At 33.7% G+C, this 22,204-nt stretch overlaps 3 protein-coding genes across 3 annotated transcripts in view; 1 reads left to right on the forward strand and 2 right to left on the reverse strand.

Annotated features, from left to right (window-relative positions):
* Positions 1-5,173, reverse strand: part of LOC135692046 (uncharacterized) — an 18,849-nt gene extending 13,676 nt beyond the window's left edge. The window contains exons 1-9 of the mRNA XM_089112010.1: positions 5,009-5,173; positions 4,413-4,487; positions 4,157-4,231; positions 3,689-3,763; positions 3,336-3,443; positions 2,203-2,479; positions 1,282-1,452; positions 790-863; positions 208-328 (exon numbers count right to left, since the gene is read on the reverse strand). Coding sequence (XP_088968136.1) covers positions 208-328; positions 790-863; positions 1,282-1,452; positions 2,203-2,479; positions 3,336-3,443; positions 3,689-3,763; positions 4,157-4,231; positions 4,413-4,487; positions 5,009-5,074 — 1,042 coding nt within the window. The 5' untranslated portion in view covers positions 5,075-5,173. The remainder of the gene's footprint in view (positions 1-207; positions 329-789; positions 864-1,281; positions 1,453-2,202; positions 2,480-3,335; positions 3,444-3,688; positions 3,764-4,156; positions 4,232-4,412; positions 4,488-5,008) is intronic.
* On the forward strand, positions 5,157-8,344 carry LOC135692053 (ribonuclease P protein subunit p20). Its single transcript, XM_065210076.2, has 5 exons — positions 5,157-5,258; positions 5,783-5,903; positions 7,022-7,118; positions 7,635-7,691; positions 8,008-8,344. The coding sequence occupies exons 1-5, from the start codon at positions 5,198-5,200 to the stop codon at positions 8,104-8,106; spliced, it is 435 nt and encodes a 144-aa protein (XP_065066148.2). The 5' UTR covers positions 5,157-5,197; the 3' UTR covers positions 8,107-8,344.
* Positions 8,231-22,203, reverse strand: LOC135692045 (chromosome transmission fidelity protein 18 homolog). The gene is made up of 24 exons (XM_065210064.2): positions 21,833-22,203; positions 21,246-21,404; positions 20,910-21,142; positions 20,439-20,525; positions 19,841-19,893; positions 18,538-18,667; positions 18,035-18,214; positions 17,635-17,667; positions 17,087-17,184; positions 16,583-16,706; positions 16,325-16,367; positions 15,689-15,761; positions 15,306-15,399; positions 14,998-15,096; positions 13,663-13,969; positions 13,078-13,130; positions 12,362-12,532; positions 11,171-11,320; positions 10,802-10,932; positions 9,522-9,606; positions 9,263-9,327; positions 8,935-9,022; positions 8,733-8,781; positions 8,231-8,369 (listed from the first exon to the last, which is right to left on the reverse strand). The coding sequence occupies exons 1-24, from the start codon at positions 21,936-21,938 to the stop codon at positions 8,257-8,259; spliced, it is 2,724 nt and encodes a 907-aa protein (XP_065066136.2). The 5' UTR covers positions 21,939-22,203; the 3' UTR covers positions 8,231-8,256.
* Position 22,204: the final 1 nt, after the last annotated feature.

Genomic DNA, 22,204 nt, shown 5'->3' on the forward strand with positions numbered 1-22,204 from the left:
GTGAAATTCATATTCTATTTACTTGAATGTTAAACTTTGTTCGAAAATTTTATACTTTTATACTTTAGCTGAAAATTAAGTATTTTTATACTTAAGGAATAGTTTCTTGGTCAACTAATATTATTTAAAAATTTTGTAAAATTTCGCTTTTTTATTACCAATCCTCAAGCAAAATTCAAACGCCAACTTAGGCTATGATACACCCACCTCTAACTGATCTTTGAGGTTCGTCACTTGCATTTTCAAGTTTAACTGAATTTACAGCTGCATCTTCGATCGCTTGAAGTAATGCTTGCAGCTTTTGATGGACCAATTCGATTGATTTTTTCTGTATCAAAATAATAAAAACGCATGTGAGAATCGTTATGAATGTTCCCTAGGTTCTAAATAAAACAATTTAAACTATAAAGAAATTTAAAAGCTGGAAACACAATAACAAAGGAGAGGGCCTTTGACCAGGCTAGTTTCTGATGAGTACCTAACCTACACGCGTTTCCGCCACCATAAGCCCCTTTATCTAAGGTTGATCAGAAAACATCAAGCAAAAAATCTTACGAATTAGAAATCATTACAAAAAGATCTTCTAAAAAAAGACAATCCATAGACAGAAAAAGGGCCTTTCATGAATTCAAATGTCCAAGGCATCTTACGCAGGATTCTAAATATGACCCAAACAAACACCCTGGATAATCTTGGCAATAAAAAACGGACACCCTGGATAATTTCAGTAGCCAGATGATACATTTTCAGATTAACGTTTGCAACTATTTTCATGTGTGTTGCACTCACCGTGAATTCAGAGCCTTCTGACAGATCCCTCTCAACTCGCCAAGGTATCTCATTTGATTTAAACTTGCTCATGCCTGATATGAAATACTTTGGATTAAAATTCTTAAGACATAAATTTCTGGATCATCTCATGGATCTTTCATTCCCGAGCTCTTCAGTATTTACTATCACAAGCAAAAAACACCAATGTGTACTTTAAAACTGGGAAAGAGACCCAGAGCTTAAATTCTTTATGCTGTAATAGGCAGAAAGAAGCATGAAATGTATCTTTGAGCTTAGTGTAGAAAAGGCTTTGATACGAGCTATATGAAGCTACGTCCATTGAACCTTTCAGTGTAAAAAAATTAAACGTATCAAAAATAATTAAGAATGAATCAAAGGCAATAAAATATCACTTACTGAAAGGCCCTAAAACATTAAGAGAAATAGGGAAAAGCACTTAAACAAACTAGCTTATGTGGTTATTATGGAAACATCAAAAGGAAGACAGACCTTGCTTTAAGAAGGTGTCTGGGTATGATATAGCGAGAGCATGCCATGAGAGTGGGTCTTGCTTTTGCATGAAATTCGTCCATTCAAATCGATGATGATCTGAGTTCCAATAATAGTCAACCATGCTTGATGTCATCGAAGTCATCGAATTTTGCTGTGTATCTATAAAACCTGTGTAAGAAGTAAAACATATACCACAGACATGGGTGCAGCCGTGGGAGCAATGACCCCTAAAAAGCTGAAACCCCAAAATAATTCTTGTTAAATCTCTTATCTATCAGCTGTGTTTTGTACGCAATAGATCAGTTCTCCAAAATAACAATGCAGTCACAGTCACATAAAATATAGACCAAGATTCGAAAAAAATTTTACAACATTATTCCATTCACAATCAAACTCCGCTTTCTGTTACACAAGTTTCGAGCAAATTTTGGTGTGACTATAACCGGAGTTTACTGTAACAAAGATAGAATTAAAAATAACATTTTGCATGAACAAATTAACAGCGAAATCATTAGTACATACGTTATACGTTAAGCTGTTGCAGAAAAAGCCTGGAATGCAAAGGTACAGCATATTGCCTGCTGTTTGTTGGTATGACGTCACTTTGCTTCTTCAAACGAAAGGAGATTACCCAGCGACTCTTGCTTCAGAACTAGTTTTTATCATTCATAATAATGATGATGCATAAAAAACATCACATTGAATGAATACCATAAATCTGCATTTGAGCATCGCGTTGAATGATATTTGCTATTTAAAGCATCCCTTTAGCACATTTCCTTCCAAGCAACGATGTGTAATAAACAATTCTAACGATTTCCAAAACAAAACTTATTATTACAAGCGTTTGTTGGTTTACATGTCTGATCTGTAGCATAATTTAAGCCATATGTTGATTTTGATAATCAAAAAGCGTACCTGGATTCTCTTCATGGGTATTCACTTCTTCGACTCTATCTGTTAAACTCTCAGTCTGACCCTCATCCTCGCTTGAAATAGAGGTATCATCACAGATTGTGGTTAATGAGAATATTTTCTCAATACCATTTTCAACTTGCTCCTTTGTGTTCATGAATGAGTCTGTGTCCTCGTTTGAATCGTTTTCGATAGGAAATAGTCTTTGTTTCTGTTCAGCTGTCAAATGCCCAATGAAATTATCTGAAAGATCTGACTTGTGTATCTTTGAACCGTTTTGCTGCAAAATAGCACAGCACATAGACACAGAAATGAAAGTATAGTAACTAGATACGACAAAGAATTTTAGCATTATATCTAGCAAGAGTTTAATTGAAAACATTAGCTAATAACTGCAGAGACCTTAAATTTAGTATGATGTACGCAATTTGGTTTTCTCATGAAAAGTTTTAATGGTATCAGTCTAATAACTGTCTGATTGTTTCAACTAATAAGTATTCGAGATAGAGCACTTAATAGTTATTGATAGAATTATTCTATGCAGGGCCATCGCAAAACATGCCTTGTTGAGGGAGGAGGGGGGAGGGGGGGGGGTGATTGAGTATAAATTTACCTGATTAAATATAATCACCTGAATTTTTTCAATTTGCTGACACTAACCTCTGCAAAAAATTTTGTCTATCTACTCAACAGCTTGTAATTCACAACTTCCATTTATATGATAATAACAAAAACTTTTCAAGCCCTTCAGTTGGTATATCGGGATGAACACAGGATATAGTCACTCTCACATCCCCAGTTGCGAAGCCTCTGATTCCATGTTCAAAATTTCATTACGACTATTCGCAAGACCATTCTTGGGTCCGCTTGGGTGTAGCTCTTAGACAAAATAACTAGAAACACTCGAGCAAGGGCAAATGGGAGCTAGCTACTTTTCAGATAAAAAGTACAAGTTTGGACATGGCAATAATAAATTTATTATAATTTTTACCAAAGGGAACCTGGAAAGTATAGGCTATCACTTTCAGTAGTAAAGAAAACATTTTAAAAGCATAAATAGCCACACATGTTTTGCAAAAGGTGTTTGTTGGATAGTATGAGTGAAAATGGTTTAAAATGACACTAAAACTGCATACCTTGTGTGATTTTCCATGATATTTAACATGACACATTGCCCTACTCATGAAAAGAAAGTTCTTTATCCGCTTCTCAAGCCATTTCACTCGTTTTTGCTTTCTTTCAATCTGCAAATGGAATAAGCCCCTCATGACTTACCCCTGATTTGAATATTCTTCAATAAAAACTCACCTTGATGTTGTGAAGAAGGTAGACTTTCATTCATGAAGAAGAGAAAAAATGTTTAGTCAAATCAAGTTACTGCTTTGTAATGAGAAGTTATTCTTAATAAAATTGCTCTACATATTGTTTTTGTATCAATTTGATTCTCTAAGACAGTGCCAGAAAGAGAAAATTTTGCCTGCCAACATACATGTAAATTTGACTTAACAGCTCGTTCTAATTCAAGTCTTGCAATGGCAACTTCATTGTTTAGCTTCATCAATATCTGCAAAGCAAAAGTAGAGCTGATGAGACAACATTCTGAGGTAAGAAATGATAATCTTTCTGACAATAGGGCAATGAGACAGAAAAAGCTGGGATGGATTCACCAGGGTTTCTTATAGGATATATTGTGCCCTATAACTCTAGAATAATCCAGATACTTGAGAGCAAATGGCAACTGGAAGATAAACATGTTGCTCATGTGCAAGGTTAGCAATTGACTGATCTTGAACCATAAGAACTATACAACTTATACACATAGGATTATGAAGCTGTACTGTTACGAGGTTAAAGTACAGCTTCATAATCATGTTTGCTTTTCATAAGATGAAATGGGAGATAACAGAACATTCAATGAAGTCTGGTAAAAGTGCGAGTGTCATGTTTATACACCTACCTGTAATAACACTAGAATCTGTTCACTTTTGGAATGCAGAAGCTTGAAATCTTTCTTTGTTCTTTGGATTTCATCCTAAAGGTGTGATTGGACTTTATAGTTAGAAGCTTGACTGTAATTTGACATTAGATCCAAATTAAAACATTGTGCAGGATTCCAAAAGAAATAACACATGAACTCCCCTCCCTTCAAAGATTTTGCAAATGGCAAGATGCCATGAAAAGAAATTTTGATTTAGAAACATGTAATTTGTTACCCTCAAGAACTCCTTTCCTTCACATTCTTGCAACAAAGTATTTATTTTTCCTTGTAAGAGCTTGACATACTCAACCTAAATGAAGAGAAAAGAAATAAGAGGCTTAGACAAACGCTTCTTGGCACATTACAGAAAGGAAAAACAGCAAAATTTTGAAGCAATATCAAACAAAAGGGCTGTTTAAGAAAAACTGACAATTAAATTTTCATGCTTTCCTTTCAATGTTTATTTAGCATTCACCAAAGGCTCAAAGTTTTATCGCTTGAACGACAGCAGAGAGCACTTCTATCCACAGCAAGGGGCGTTGTGCACGCGAAACTACATGAAATGATATCTATATTTTTATAATGAACAGAATAATCTTTAATCTGTCATATTTGTAAAACAGGTTTCCGATGATCGCTCTAAGCATTAAACTTAGAGTTGCAATTGGGAACTGCAAGTCTTTTTAATAAATGTAAACGCCCATAAAAACACATCTTCAGTAGAAGATGAAATTTTGCAAAGAAAATCCTAACAACGTTCGTGTTGGGTGCAGAGCATTCGATTTGTGAGAGGGTTTTCTAAAGTAAAATGGGATTTAAATGTGTCCAAACCTGCTGCTCGATTTGTAGATCTTGTTTGCCAGTTCCCTTCTTCGATATTTTGTTCGATGTTGACATATTAGAAATGCCGGTTGATCTTTGCTTGGCCTTTTTGGAGTAAAATCTGTCACCAGGTCACCAAGTGATCATGTAAACAACACTGCCTCGATTTCACACCACCTCGGATGGCTGGGGCAAGTAATGGCGGACGCAAAAGATGCTGTTCTTGGTAAATCGAAGCAAAATAAGCATAATAAATCAGGTACGATTCTGATAGATTGGTATTTTTTCAGCTGATGGATTCTCTAAGCTAAACATTGAATGGGTCAATCGTATGAATGTTTTCGTGATCGTCTATTTTGAAGAAAAATATAATAAATGGTTTTCTTGTATGTACTGCATGCACGCCAAAATGCCAGACTCTTAAACCACAGTGCAGTGCGTAAAATTGGCCAGATTTTCTTCAAGTGTAAGTAAAAAGTGCACTAGCAAAGTAGCTCTGTTAATTATAGTAAATTTGTATAATTTACTAAAAATAGAACAAAACGACGATAACTATTCAGACTTAAAAGCCCCAATCATACAGTATGTTGTTTTGAAAAACGCAGAATTAGCCCAGACCAAGTGTGCCAAAATTCTGTGATCATTACAATCTTGGGTGTGCTCCTGTCCTGACCGACTTCCCCAGTAAGGGTTGGAAAAGGGTTTGGGTTTGGTAGCATTTTTTAAATAACATTTTTTTGTCAAGCTAAGAATGATCAACTCTTATTACTTCTTGAATTTTAGGAGACAGAAGAACAAAAAGGGCTCCTCCTCGGCCTGTGAAGTCTAAAAATACTATTCTTGTCCATAGAAAATCAGATTTTAAAACCCAATTAGAAAAATGTCAGCGACTTTTAGACAAAGGGTTTGTCAATTGAAATTTCTTGTAATTGCTATCACCAGTCCTATAGTCATTTATGTTTCAGTACTTTCATTTGTACTGAAGAAAATATTGTATTTGTATTGAACTTTTGCTAACAAGCATTGGAAGGTAGTCTTAAAGAGGCACTAACACAGAAAACTGTAATGTGTGATTCTCGGAGGTCAGTCTATGTAGAGATTATGTACTCTGTGAGAACAAAATTTTTGTGTAAAACAAGAGGAGGACAGAAATATGGGGGTATGATATCAGTGAAAGCCATGTTGCAAGAAATCATGCAAGTGTATGAGTGTGTTGTAACACAGGAGCAAGATTTGCTCATTTATACCAAAGATGTTTCTCTTACTTTCACCTCTACTACAACGGTCAATCCCATCCTCCATCTACCTTTACAAGCAAAAGAAAAGAAACAACAGCCTCCAATTGAACCATCTGGGAAAACAAGCCCCTCTGCGAGCTGCCAAATGATGTCAAACACTTTGTTTCCGAGGAGCAGACCAAGAATAAAGTGGGATATCAAAAAGGTTTATCCCAATTTTCAAAGTCTAAAAACTTTAGTTCCACAGCAAGTACAGACAAATGAAATATATTTTCGGGGAACCATGAGCCCCAAACCTGTAGCTCATATATATAACATTGTTGAAATATTCAGATGCAAAAATTTGCAACAGTGGCTCTTTAAGGACACTGAGAAGCCTATCCTACATTGTCCTGGTCCCTCCTCTTGATGTGACCACCTCTAGCTTCCTATGCCTAAAATTGCAGAGAGCTGCAACCACACCTCTTGATTCCTATGCATGGAATTGTGGTGAAAGTTTGGTCTTGTCAGTGATTTGAACCCCAGAGCCCTTAGGATCACCCTAGCCACTGAGACATCCTTGCACTTAAACCTCAGTGCAATCACAAGCCAAAAATTATGATAATCTAGTTTTGGATCTTACCACCTGTATTTTAAACCTTACAACATTATGAATTGTCAAAAAAACAAGGAAAACTTATCTTTTTTGAGATCTTACAGCTTCAACCTAAAACTTCAGAAACCACAACAGTTAGCTATTAAACATTGCATTTATAAAACAAATTCAGTTTCTGTTCATTTCCAGAGAAGATGAGCTACAAATTCATGGTCTAGGAGCAGCTATTAACAGAGCCATCAACATGGCATTGCAGTTGCAACTTAGAGCAAAAGGAACTTTAAAAGTAAGAATGCCATTGTTTTGCACTATTTTCTAGAATATTAAATTATGACAAGTAACAAGAAACTAAGAAATTTTTTTGTATCATTATATGATCATCATACTATATTTTTGCTTTATTTACTAGAAGAAAACTCAAATATTTTATATCAAGAAAATTTAAGATAATACCTTACTTTGATGATTTCTTTAGCTTTTATTTTGGACGATCTTGTTTGATCAAATTCAAAGAAAGTAATATACCTGCTTTTTAAAAGATGGACCTTATTCAACCTGTTTTTTGAAAAAAATTAGAAAGAAAAGCAAATGGTTATAACCAAAAATAGTTCAGTTGTTGGTTAAAAAAGGCTTCAGTCACTGCTGCTGGCTGCTTCCACCACCCTCTTTGCTTGCATTTTCATATTTATAGATGAAAATTGTCAGTAATGTATAGATTAAAAGTACTTTCAAATTAAGTACATTTGCTTCAATTTTGCTTACTGTTACATAAGTTTCAATTTGGTTGTATTTCTCATTCAAGTTAATCACCACAACATCAACAGTTGATTTAGTGGATGACTTTGAGCCAGTGCATGAGGTAGGATGCAGATTCATTTCTTCATTGAATTATGCCCTCAAAAATGTTGATGATCATCTATTTTACATTGGTTTGATTATTCAATTGGCTATCATTGCATTTTAATTTGCAGTATAGGGCTAATTCCCAGTAATCTTTCAATAAAAAAGTGCTGCCAAAACAATTGTTAACAAAATGAAGGACTGACTGGACATAGTTGCTTGAAGAAAAAATAATTTTTGCCAACTTACACACTACTGATCATTTTGACAGACAATTTAAAACTATTAACAATCTTTTAATTATACCTTTCTATAATATTCAACACTTTTCACAGGAAATAGATCCTTACGCAAAATCACGATCATGTTCTGCAATTCATATTATTTTGAGAAAGATTGCGATTGAAAAGCTGATTGCAGAAAAAACAAAATGAAGAAATCATTCAAACCAAAGCCTACTAGCCCTGCTGAGATTCAAGACTTGGAGCCTATACAAAAATACAGGCTGGTAAAACTCAGCAATATGGACATAATTTATCATAATTTGTCAAATTTTATACAGTTAAATGTAAATATACAACAAATTACATGAAATCTTGCAGTTTGACTGTTCTTCTTACAGCATTGCTGTAGCCTTCATTAAATTTAAACCAAACTTGTGTGTTTACCAAAGATGCCTTTTTCTGCTTCTGGCTCTCTATAACATAAACAAACTTTTTATTATTTAAATGAAAGGAAGCAAATGTAAGTATTTATTGGATATTATCTTGTTTGTGTGGTAAGTTGCTTGCACAATTCCTCTCTATTCATGCATTTACAAAAATCTACTATAGGCTATTCAGTTTTCAACCATCATGCTACGGCTACTTAGTAAAAGAGACATATAATACCAGTGGTGCATAAAACTGTTTAAAACATATTATAATTTTGAAACGCTGCTTTAACATTTTGCTAAAGAGAAATTCAGAACTAGAAAGAAGTTGATAGGATTTTTCTATGTTGCATAAAAGGCAGTTCTTTGTCAGAGATAAAACAACAACCAATTTTAGAAAAACCAAACCTGACACTTTTGCTTTGACAATTTCACGTCCAAAGAAGTCCAGTGTAGGCTGAAAGGAAACAATTACTTTGTCAAAGCACAGAGATATGACACAAATAATAATTTTGCAGGGTTTGTTCATTTCCTAAAAAATCTCATTCAAGGACCAAAGCTCAAGTAGAACATGGTTTAGAACTTGAGTATACATGTTAAAAACTCTAACCTTTGTTTTGACAGGCTTTATGGCAATTGGTTTCATTTCTGTGACAGTTTTTGCTGTAGGTTGTCCTTTTTGCTTGCTTTTCTCCTTCCTGCATAAGTGATAAATAAAAAGTCTTTAATCATAAATTCATCACAATCTGAAGATGCTGATAAATTTTTTATCTTTATATTAAAACTTCAAATTCTGCAGTTAATTCTAGAATACAATTACTAATGAAGTATGTCTTGTGTGTGATTTTCTTAATATCTAAGTCTGCTAATGATTTCTTTAATATAAGCAAACTGGTATATAGAAACATTTAATGCTTCATAAATTCAAGAGGAAATACCCTTGCGTATCAACTTCCAAATGCTGAAGAGCTTGCTCTATTTTTCTCATTTTTTCAAGATCAATCTGAAAGAAATTGAAATATATAAATATCATCAAACGGATTTTTAAATTTGTAAAACACCATGTCAATGTGCATATAGAGCATCACAGATCAAGATATTTTTTAAATTTACCTTTGTTATTACAAGAGAGGCAATGCATCATTGCAGCTAAATCTAAAAGCTCACATGGGGTGATAGAAAAATAGTTCTTTGTACCTCGCGTTGGACAAGTTGCTTTGATGCATAACTCAGCTGTTTATGTTGAGGTAGTGTTGGGAATGCAACCAGCTCTCCAAAATTGCTGTAATATGCAGATAAAATATAAACTGTGGTGATTTTCACATTCAGTAACATGTACAGGCATTTTTAATATTTCTTCAAGCAAGGTAAAGAAAGTAAAAGGCAAGGTAATGATTCAACAAAGTCCCTCTCTTATATAAGCCACCTTGAATGCGCCCCCTTAAGCAAAAGGTGTTTAATCTTTAGGTTTTTCTTTTTCTGGGTCTCAAATCACGTTTTTTGAGAAATATCCTGCAAGTCAAATAGGTAAGTCCTGTTAGAAAAGATGAAATGTTGAAGAAGTTCTCCTCTTTCATACACCCTAATCGCAAATAATTCCCTTCTCTAGCATATTGTTTTGAATAAGTTGTTGGGCTTATCTGAATTTGTTTGGAAAAGAGTTGTAGGAAAAGAAACTTGTTGACAATATGAGAAAGGAAGAATCAGCAGATTTGTTCTTTGAAAGGCTCATCAAGAAAGCTTCAAAGTTTGGTTTTATCTATGATTCTGTCTAGCAAATAAAGAGAAGGATCGCCAATAAGAAAAGTTTAACGAGTATTTCGAGGTAGAAGGAGATTTAAAGAGGATTTAAATAAGGAAAACAATATTTTGACCAGCCAAATTTAAAAGTTTAGAGTTTAAAGCCTAGAGTCATTTTTATTAAAAAGCATTACATTAACTACCCCCACTTTGCAGAATTGTTTCATTGTTTAATTCTAGTTTTTATCTATATTCTTATATTCACTCATTTTTGCTGAACAGTGTTCCATTTAATTCTCTCCTCCATCTTATTTTGTTTTCTTTTTTTAGTATGAAATATTATGATCACTCGCTGCACAAAAAAGGTTATTCTAGGCAAGATCTTTTCTATTTCATGTAACATTGAAATAGATGAAACTATGGGATATGTGATAAATGTAAGCTTGAAAATATTGCCTCGGATTTTCTTTCAGTCAAAATCTATTTAGATGATCATTTTAGAAAACCCTAGAATACCATATATACCTCTATAAATCTTTTTACTTGTCGCCAACCATGGTGGCGGCCTTTACTAATCCTTATCACAACCTTTAAATTTTGGCCCCTCCATTTTTCAAATATGTTTCGCCGACCCTAATGGCAATTATAAAAACTTATAGCTACTTATTGGTATTATTCCAATCTTAATTAAGATTCCTTAAAAAAATAATTAGAATTATCAAAATAAATGTACATACGGTTGCAGGACATAGGTGTACTGGCCATCAACATTCCGCTCTTGATTGTATGATAAGTTGTATGAAATCATGGTCAAGATCAAATTCAAAAGTTTATTCTTCTCGCTTTGGCTATATAATTGAACATTCACCTGAAATGAGGCATATTCAAAATGATTTAGCTATATAGAGACATAAATACCATAGAAGCAAATACTGTGAATTCTTGAATGAGTGCTCATTAGAGTGGGGTGCACTTTCGAAAGAGGATGTTCATCCAGTGACCTATGGTTTATAAAATGCTTAATTTATTTTGCAACTAACTAAGTTCACAACAGAAAATAATTTAATACGATGCTAAAATTAATTACAAAGAGAACAAATACTCACAGGCCTCAATGTTGGATGAATGATTTCATATAAGTACGGAAATAAATCTTGTACGGAAGATAGATTTCCAACATTTTTCCTGACGCTTGGTTTGATATCACTTGTTATGGCTTCTAATAGTTGTTTGGAATGAGATACTCTAGTATGGAACTAAAAAAAATATAAAGACTAGAGAAAGACCAGATGAAAATATTTGCTTAGTTTATCAATGCAACTTAAAAAAAAGATAAATAATAGGGTCAAAAAGTATACATGCTCCATGCCTAAAATATGTTTTCGCCTATGACGTCAAAAGCACGAAATAAACATTAAAACTGAGGCACCTGTTCCCAACTTTCAAAAAAGCATTGAAAGTCCCTCTCTATGTATAACTGTTTTATAACTATGTAATCTACCCCTTCTCAAAACATTATGCTCCTCCCAACTTTTGTCTACTAACTTTGAAATAATTCCTTGTCACTGATTTTAAAAAAATGTATCTCTTTTTTATGAAGTTTGTCTTTGTTTACTTTTTATTCTTATCTATTGACAGTATTGTAGTGTAAAATTGTCTGGATTGATATCAATTAAATTTTGTCTTGTACAGACATCAATAAAGATCTTTGCCTGCCAACTATTCTGAGATCTCTAACATATAGGAGATTGGAAATTTCTCTAGAAATGAATAAACAGGGGAGTTGGAAAAAATAGTAGAAAGCTGGAAACAAGACTGTGTGAGAGAATTAGAAAGCCATGGACGTAAAACAACTATTTCAACTTAAACTAGCTATTGTTTTTGCTCAATCCTCTCCTTGAAATTATTTCTTGCATCGTTGCAAGCCATCGTTATATGCAGAGAGGCAGAACAGAACAGTTGTCTCATTGTTATCTATGAATTGTCCCAGGGTTTAAAAAGTCTCATGGTCCCAGAATCTCATGTATTTCTTCATCGTTGTAAAAGTTAAGGTGGGAAACAGAAAAAATGGAATAGTCACGTGTTGGATTGACCATTTTCTGTCATAGAAATGCCCCGGCCGATAATTTGAGATTTTTGAGTAAGTTCTTTGATCAATATAAAAACAGAATGCGATATGTCAAGATACCAAATCAATTTTAACAATCTAAAATAACAAATACATGTTATCGTCAACGTAGCTCTGTATGCCTAAATAGTTGAGTACAGAAAATACTTATGAAAATGTAAGAAAATACCTCGACGGCACTATTGCTGTAGCTGAGTTTTGGCGCCAAAGGACTCGCCAGGTACATGTGAAATGCAACGGGTAAGAAGGGGTAGAATCGCATGAAAACGAAGGCTTGTTGAGAACGAATCTTTTTCTCCAAATGATCGCCAAACTGAAGCCAACTGGCACATTGTACGACCTTGACAAGGAAAATTAAAATCAAATGTAAAATGCATTGAGCTGGCCTGCATGGGATGAAAACACAAATTCACCAGGAATAGTGGACGTCATGAATATGTCATAATTGAAATTCATGAATTTTTAGAGAAATTTTAAGAGCTTGTTGAGTATTTGATAACGATTTTTGTCTCTTGCAATAAAGATCAGTATTTTGCATCTAGTTTATAGGAGCCAAGAACGTGGGTCCTAGGAACTTGTACTACCCCTCGGAATCTGTTCCTGGTGAATTAGCCCCCATGACAGTCTTCTAATACAAGAGCATTTAGGAAAAAGCAGTAGAGGTAGTACGTGTTCTTCTTTAAATAGCAGCAAATCCAAGGAAGTAGCATTTGGTTTTTCTGGCAAAGGACCCGTTTAGTCTGTTGCCAGCTGTTAAAATCGTTCATTTTGGATTTTGAAAATAATAACTAACTAAATAACCTTTTGTATAATAGCCCTATCAGGTTAATTTTTTCGCATTAATAATTCTTTAACGCATACAAAGGTATTGAAAAACATGCTCACAGTCTCAAGATGAGGATCTTTTGATTTCATATTCAAGTAGTTGTCAAACAGCCCTAAAAACAAACATTAAATTTAACGAATGATATTAAATAATACGAATGAAGCTTATTAATAAACAAAGGCTTAGGAACCAAAATAGTTGCCCTACCACTTCTGATTATTGTACTCATAATATTAAGTTAATTGATTATAAGATAAAGAAAGAAGCTTATTAACGGGGACGCAGAGCGGTTGAAAATGTCAAAACATGTTATAGTTGGAATTATTATAATCAGTATCGATATAATGATAAAAATCCTGGTCACGCCACTGTTTCCTATAATAAAGAAGCACATAAAGTCATCATAAATGCTTCACCCAGACATTCTGCGATTACCAGGGTAAGAGAAGCCTGAAGTTATCTACTGGAAAATAGGTTAAATATCTTTGCACTTAGCGAAAAAAACCAATAGCCGTGAGAGCGGGGGCAAAAAATTTTGAGAACCTAATGGCGGAAATCAAAACCACATTTCGAAACCTTTCTCGGCCCTTGAAATAAACAATAGTTATTTTGAACTGAAAGAATGAATAAAGAAGAATAAAAACCTTGTGTCATCTTCTCGAACTCTGAATTGGATGAAGCCAAGTGTAAAATATTATGAAAGCGAAGTGAATTGCTCGTTTGAGCCTTTGATGGGCCGAACTCATTTTGAACACCTGACAAAGCAAGAGTATTCTGCCCAGCACCGTCTTTCTTCAGCTGCTGAAGGAACCCAAAATGCTTGCGATTTGGCTTCGGTAGTTGAAAAATCGACTTCCAAATGAAGAAAAGACCCTTTTGGAAATCCTTCTGTCCGATACTGATACTTTGCAAATGTTCCGGTTTTAACTCTCCATGCTTCTTAAACATAAACTGGTCAAAGAATAAACAATGAATTACAATTAGGCCGATCATTGGCAGTACATCTTGGCAGATTTCTGTTCATTTTCCAAAGTTAGTGCTGAAAATCAAAATGTAGACCAGTTTTCTTATATCTTTTAAAGAGCCAACATCGAAAAAATCAAAAATACGCAATATTTAAATGACATTTTACAGCGAAAAATTTATATACCTAATAAACTAATAATTAAATCCGGGGTTTGAACATTTTGTGAATTAGTATTGTTTTACTGTTCTCTCAATCTTGTTTCAAAGCATTTATATAGAAATGTGGCAACTAAATTGAGACATTTTAAGTCTTCTTGACTAATATCCAGATAAATTGATTACAACTTGTATGCTGCTTTAAATTAGGGGCTATTCGTTGGAGTTCATTTAAGAAATAGCATCTTTTATCAGCAAATTTCGGACACGCCATAAGTAAATGAAATTTATCTCCTAAAACTCTTAAATTTGTCACTAAGCAGAAACTGCAATGTCGTTCTTCTCTAGAGATAGGGTCTTTTCCAAAATGACCATTTAGCTTAGATGTATTTAATAGATGATTTTTCTCTGTTATTTTGCTATGAAAAAAGGCTATCGCAGACTGGAATACTTAACGACCTTATCGAAATAATTAAATATATACATATCGACCTTAGGGGTATTCAAACAAGCCATTTAAGAGAATAAAAATAGAGAGAACAGATTAATCAGTAGAAAAAGCGGGCGCATCTGATTGGCTCCTTCAGACCAATCTACAAAACATGTCAGTAATTGAGGGTTTAAGGAGGAAGAAATGTTTCTGCCAACACACGACCAGGTCTACATTCAATATGGACCTCCGTTACAATTTGTTCATTTCCATATTATACAGTTTATCTAAGAAAAACAAACCTTCTCACAATATACTTCGCTTTTTATGAACTATCTGAAAAATCGATAAAATACCAGAACTTCAAATGCCAAATACCAAAAAAATACCAAAAAAAAACAATAAATGGAAAGGAATGCAAACTTACTTGAAGTGTATTGATACAAGATCTGATGTCATTCTCAGACTTTTCACACAACGCCAGCAAGCACCCCATGTCGGCTTTCATTTGCTGTTTTCGAGATATCTAAAACCAGAGAGCGACCATATGTTGAAAGACCCCAATTGAACAATTTTTTTCCAGTTGCTAAGCTCCAACCCGACCATTTAAAACCCAAACATTGGGCAATCTATTCAAGTTGCCAAATTCTTATCACGTTCATCGAGATTATCCAAAGAAAACAATGCTTCACAGTAAAAACAAACGTAATATGTATATAAAGACTTAATGAGTACCTCGAATAACCGTTGGGCCAACCGACCTTGAACAACCTGAGAAATCGACAAAGTCATGGCCACCTGGCGCAGTTGCCTCAGAGCTGGGACATACCTATGTTTGAAAGAAAAAGAAAAAATACAAGAAGAAAGCAAAATAATTATTGTAAAGGACAGATAGGTAGAAGGGTAATGATGTATATTCAATAATGATTAAATATATGCATTTAGATATGTAAATGGGTAACTCATGCGTTGAAACAATACTAAATAGTGCTGGGTTAATAGTAAATTGTAAAAGCTAAATATCCTAAATGCTCAGACATTCATAGATCTAAAACGAGGCCTAGCAAAACTAGAAAAATAGAATCATAGGATTAACGACATATTAAAATTGATCTTACAAGTCATTGCAAATACATATGATTGGTCTGGTTAGTGTCAGTCTGGACTTTTTCTTCTTTTTTGATGTTGATTCTGTATATAGAAACAAAATAAAAACCACTGTTAAACTGACTTTTTAATACATAAACATCATTATCAAAACAATTTTAAATATTCTTAAACCATCTTCAAGAAATAACTGAGCATGGCTGGAGCCATCAAAACTGAAGTCACATAAATTTTTGACCAACATATGCTTCGTTTTCAAACACACCAAAATTATTAGTATCATGATCTAAGCGAGGTCATTTTTATTCAACTCATGAAATTAAAAGACAGTTAACTTGACAGCTGTATAAAGGTTCTACTCAGTCAAGCTGTGCTAATGAGCCCTGATATGAGGCGAAACTAGACGACTGTTTGAGGTATCGTTGGTTCTCCCATTTTCAGAATTTCATTCCAAGTTGGCGTGGTGGCACAAAATCTGTCAAAGCCTCTTATTTCACTTCTTTGCATTGCGACTCTTGATCATCACTATTAAAAGACCTTTCAAGAATAATCATTAAAAGACTATATCAAAAGAATCTAAGACTCAAGCGTGCTTTTCTCCTTCTTATTAAGTAAGAGACGGTATTTCAAACAGGCGAAAAGCTTACCCTCAGTTTCTTTGGCAGCCTGGATTAAGACATTTATTGCTTGCTAGGAAAGAGAAAAATTCTTATGTACAGATGCATCATATCAGAATATTTATATTGAATAACAGTCCTTTAGATGAAAAGTTTCGATCAAATAAAACAGGCAGTGTAGATGGCTATCAAAATATTGTAAAAAGGCTACATGAGATATCAATGATTTTGATTTCAAAAGAAACAGAACAGTGAAAATCAAGTGAGAGTGAGAGATAAAGATAGTACCAATGGAGCACCGTCAATCTCATCAATAATGAGACAGTTTGGTTTGTTTCCATCCCCAAGACAAGACTTCATCTGGGTTGTGGTCTCCAGTTTATTCCTGAATAGCTCAGCTGATCTGTCGTCACTGGCAGAAAAAAAAGCATACAACGACATTACATGACTGAAAGAAGAGAGTCAAATTGCTGAATTGTTTCAATCGGCGTCTGTTTGGCCAATAAGCGCAAGTTATGTAATGAGTAATTCTTCTTTCTTAGGGTTAAAATGCATGCGTAATAAATTCAATACGATCAAGTTTAATATGGGTGCTTTTTACCCTCGAAACGGGGTATGACCCATCCCATTGAAGGGTGACTTTCATTTCATCTCATTTCTCCACAATTTACTTAAGCAGACAAAATTTTTGACTTTCAGCAAATAAAATAAAATAACTTTAAGTCAGATCAAAGACATAGTAGCGGCAGTCCCATATGATGTAGTTGAAGTTTTTAAGACAATCGTAAATACCTTGCATTCATTTCCACAACATTATAACCAGCATGCTCTGCGACAACATGAGCAAGGGTAGTTTTTCCCAATCCAGGATTGCCAGCAATGAGAGCAATCTATATTTCAAAATACAAATGTTGCGATACAAAAAGCTGGCAGTTGATCTAACGTTTAAAGTGCGATCGCACTGCTCTCGATTCTCAGCTGATGGTTAGTACCCGTAATACAATGAAAATGCTGCAACAACGATAGGTATTCACATTCTTCCGCTAAACTCACTTAAATATGAGAACTCTTGAAAGCTTATGAAAGGAAACAATAGTAGTTTTATTTTGAAAATCAAGCATATCTTCGAGAGAAGAGGGACAAGTAACTTAGATTTAAGTAGCATTACGTTGTGAAATGCCTTGATGAAAGATGAAAAAATGCCTTGTGCTAGGTAAAGGAATTTTTTACAAATCTTCAAACTGAGCGAAACAATATCTTAAAAATTGATTAATTTCAGCAAAACCTAATTTAATTCGCTGACAATAAATTAAATGAATGAAAAAATGAGATTCTACTACCTTGAATTTTGGCCTTCCTGTGTGATCTGTTACCTATAGGTGCAAAAGATAGAAAGTCATGCAAGGCAGAGAAACAGATTTTTGAAACTATCTATCAGCTTTTGCAAAACAACAACACATCTATGTATTAACAGCTTGATAAAAAAGAAATTGCTTTAGCAATTTTTCTACACATCTTGAAGCAACCATTCATATTCTGGTAATAAACTTTTTCACATAAATTCATTCTCGAAATTACGAGTTTAAATACAACATACTGATTATTTTGGCAAATTGTATTTAACTGATAACGATCATTAAAATTATCAGAAAAATTATAAGACAAGTGGATCTAGTTTGCCAGAAAAAGGAATTCTTAAGTAATCCAGCAAAATGGAATAGATTAAAGATCATATCTTACCATTTCTTCCTCGTAATCCCAGTTTTGTTTCCTCTTCCCAAACTTTTTTGCATTATCATTGTTCTGCTTTTCTTGAATATTGCTTTTTAAATTATTCCGTTTTACTTTATTTTTCTGATTCTTTCCAAAAACAAACTCATCCCATAACTTCAACCACTTCAATAAAATTCTGTTTGTTCCCTGCAGAAACAATTATAACTTTTTTTTAAAGTTTGCTTTTGTACATTTTTCATCCCAACAATTAGCTACAGTTATGCAGCCTAAAGCAGCAAAAACATTATTGGCATAAACAAAATAGACAATTATAAACCCAAGCCATACCACATATTTCTTGACATTGAAACACCTATTCGATTATGAAACACCTATTCGATCTTGACCTTTTAACATAAAAAATGGCAAACTGTTGATAACTGTTTGCCAGACTGCAGCATGGAAAATAGAGGACTTAAGAAAACTTCTAACAAAAGAAGCAAAGGAAACCGGAGACAAAGGAAACCTACATCATCACTTAGTAGCTCTCTAAACTTTTTAGGTGTAAACTTTTCCACCCACAGTGATGTATCCATTTCAGGGACATCTGAAGTCTCTTCTGTTTCTTCGTTCACATCAAATATATCATCATCAAGATTGCTGAAATTTTGAAATTTGAAATGAAGCAAGATCAATATTTACACATATAATGACGTCATTAAGAAGTGCAGTTCTTCTTAATATATCAGCTAAATAGTTCTTCTCGCAGAAAAAGAATAAACAATAATTTATTTAATATCTTTCTTTGATAGGACCTTGATATCTATTTTTAGTTATATTGGGTATTGAGTAGCATTATCAAAGTTCCATCAAAAATGCTACTGTAGAAAGTTAACTTTACCAATTTACCATTGAGATCAAATTTTTTTTATTTTCGTCAGGGTTGTCATGGCAAATAAATAATTGGAAGGCCAGAAAGAAAAATATCCCCACAAAATTTCTTTAATTCATTATTAGTCATATTGAAGCACTTAGTGTAAGCATAAGGTGTACAGAAATAAATGTAACTTGTAACTAGCTTCTTTTCTTCATATGCCCAAGAAATTTCATGAGACCTTACAAACCTATAGATTGCTAGAGTAGTAGGATAGAACACATTATCACTAACAGAGACAGCAACGTGGTTGTTTTGAAGGGAAATAAATTTTAACATTTTGATGCTTTTAAATTCACTGGAAGTTGCACTTTTTGGAGCAAATTTAATAATAGAATCTTATTACTGTAAATCCTCGAATGGGGGCTTATTCAAGGGAAGCATAATTGCAGAATAGTATCTTCTTTCAAGAAAGCTTCCTTTCTAAAAAAGCCTTTTTGTAATTTTCCAATTTATTTTGTTGAGAAAATAATGTTGTTTTTATGTTGACCTTTGAGGAAAATACTAAACTTTGAAATAAGCCCCCCCCCCTCAAATAAGCCTCCACCCAAAAATTCATTTTTGCAAATAAGCCCGCAAGGGCTTATTCGAGGATTCATGGTATTTGAATGAATATCCACTGGCAGAAAGCTACGTGTAGGATTAAATTGATCTCCTGGCTTTTGCCCTTCATGTTTTTGAATTATACAACATAACCGCATGGGTTTCCTTGAGATTGGAACAAAATTTTTCAAATCTGGTGATAGGTACAAAATCATTCTTTCTAATCCCTTTAGTCAAAGGAGAAGGAGGATAGCTTAATTTGTCCTTGAAAATGTTACATCAGAATTTTTATCATTGAAAAATAAAGTTTAATGAACAGTCAAAATATTATTCTTTGTATGTCCAAAAATCCTTACCCATTATCAATGTCCCTAACTGCATTGGCTCTTTTTATTAGATCTGCATGACGCTACCAGGTGAAGATAAAAAAATTTAGTGAAAACTTAAAATGTTTAAATATCAACAAGACACTTAATAATATAAACTTCAACTTATTTTGTGGTGGTGTCTTTTTGCATTTTTGGTATATGCTTCTTTGAAGTGACAGCGCAAACTACAGCAATGTGGGAAAAAAATATGGCCAATCCCTACCTAATGCATATTCATCAAGTTTTAGAAAAATTACGTGGACCATGTTTTGGCAAAAGTAATTACACCCCCCTCTCCCCCCCCCCCCCCATATCACCCCTTGGTACTGACACTGCTTCTCAGCAATCAATGCTTTCCACCTTCATTTACCCTTAAGAAAAGATGGTCATATGCTGACAAAATCTAGAGTTATTGCAAAACCCTGTAGAGCATCAAATACACTCGGAAAAGTTTCAATTTGAGCCAATTTCACTCATTATAGATTCAATTTAGATCCTTTCATGATCCCACAACCAACAAGAAAATGTTAGAGACAGAAAAAAGTTGGAATAAAGGAGAATATTGTGATTTCAAGTTGTTGCATACCTTAGCATCAACAATTTCTCTGAGATTTTCAAATGGAATCTGAAGAAGGCTTGTGTTGCTTGCCTTTGGTTTACCAGCAGGATAGATCTTTAAAATTGATCAATAGAGTGAATTACTAAAAATTTATTTTAAAAACTGTTCAAAGAAAAGGTTTATCAGAAATGTGAAAAAATTGTAGTATACAGAAAATCAATGGCAGAATATGTGAAACTTTAAAAGATGACAACTTAGATATGTTTCACTGAAACTATTTTGAGATGACAACTTAGATGTGTATCTTGAAAAAATGGATCCTTGTCACAACAGTGTATGGAAGATTGCCATCAAAAATATATTTTCCATGGGACAAAGATCACAGAACATAGTTAAAAATTGTCTGAACAATCAATACAGTTCTTGATATTGCTTGCATTGTGTGACAATAGCAAATATAGCCATTAGAAATTGAATTAATGTCTTAAAAACACTTACATCTTCACTGGCTTTCTCAATAGGGAGAAAGACTCTTCTTCCTTCTGTATCTGTTATAGTGATGTGATCTTTTCCAAGTGGTGGGAGTCTATGGACATACTTTCTGCTTGGCACAATTCGAATTGGTTCACTTTGTATAACAGGATCAGAGATTGACTCCAAATCATCATCATCATCATCACCAACAATTTGTTCATCTATTTTCAACCTCTTCGATTTTGGAAGTCTTGGAGCTAATTCAGAAAAAATAATTAAAATTAACTAGAACATTAAATTTCTTATCAATTGGCGAGATATAGATTATAAGAGTGATTTTAATAAGCAATTTTGACTCACCAAGACTCTCCAGAAAGTCCTCATCATCAATCTCTTCAACAGTAAACTTTGAGTTTGAAGATAACACTTTGAAAGAGTCTGCTTGTCCATTTGAATGTTTCCCTTTATTTATAGATTCATTCTGCTTTGAAGTTCTAGATTTTACCACAGGGAAATCTTCTGCAAAATGACAAAATAGATTAATTCAAAGGCTTTTCTATCACGATTGTCATTAATAATATGAGAAATTTAATTTCTGAATGTGCTGTTTATTAATAAGAACAAGGGGTGCTCTCTTCCTTAGTTTAACTTCTGAGGGGTTCATTCTTTGAATTCTTCTCACCAAGATACTTATATCATCAACCCTGTTCTTATTTTGTAGTTATCTAGTTCTTTAGTTTCGCTATATTAGTTTCGTCTAATCCGCTATATTCTGTTTTATGCTACATTTCATTTTTAAGTGTTAATCACTAAGAATTTGAAATATGAAGATGGAAAAGAGAAACCGTTGAATTCTGCAGATCACAGTCGCTTGTAAATAAGACCTAACTGTGACGGTGAGAAGAAAAGCTATTTTCTTACACACATTTATAACCTGGCATTTTTACCTGCGTCCAAATCATCTAAAGCATCAAGATCATCGGCTATTTGGTCTTCGTACTTGTCAATATCTCCGTAGGCATAGTATTCTTCGGGCAAATCATAATCTTCCATTATGTGTTTCTTTTCTTCGACTTCGTATCGACAACAGATCCAATATATTCAAAATTGCAATTTACACCATAAATTAACTCATCAAAATCCTACAACATGATTGCTAAAGTAAATAGAAAGTCATCGTATATTTAATATAAATCAAACTTTTTAAACAACTGATTCTCCATTGGTGATATTTCCCGCCAAAAATATTCGCACCAACTTCAAGTCTCCTATTGAAAATTCAGGCCAAATGAGGCTATTGATGCGTCCATTTATGCGGC

The sequence above is a fragment of the Rhopilema esculentum genome, chromosome 13, assembly GCF_057945365.1.
Source record: "Rhopilema esculentum isolate cy_ngs chromosome 13, ASM5794536v1, whole genome shotgun sequence".
Lineage (NCBI taxonomy): Eukaryota > Metazoa > Cnidaria > Scyphozoa > Rhizostomeae > Rhizostomatidae > Rhopilema > Rhopilema esculentum.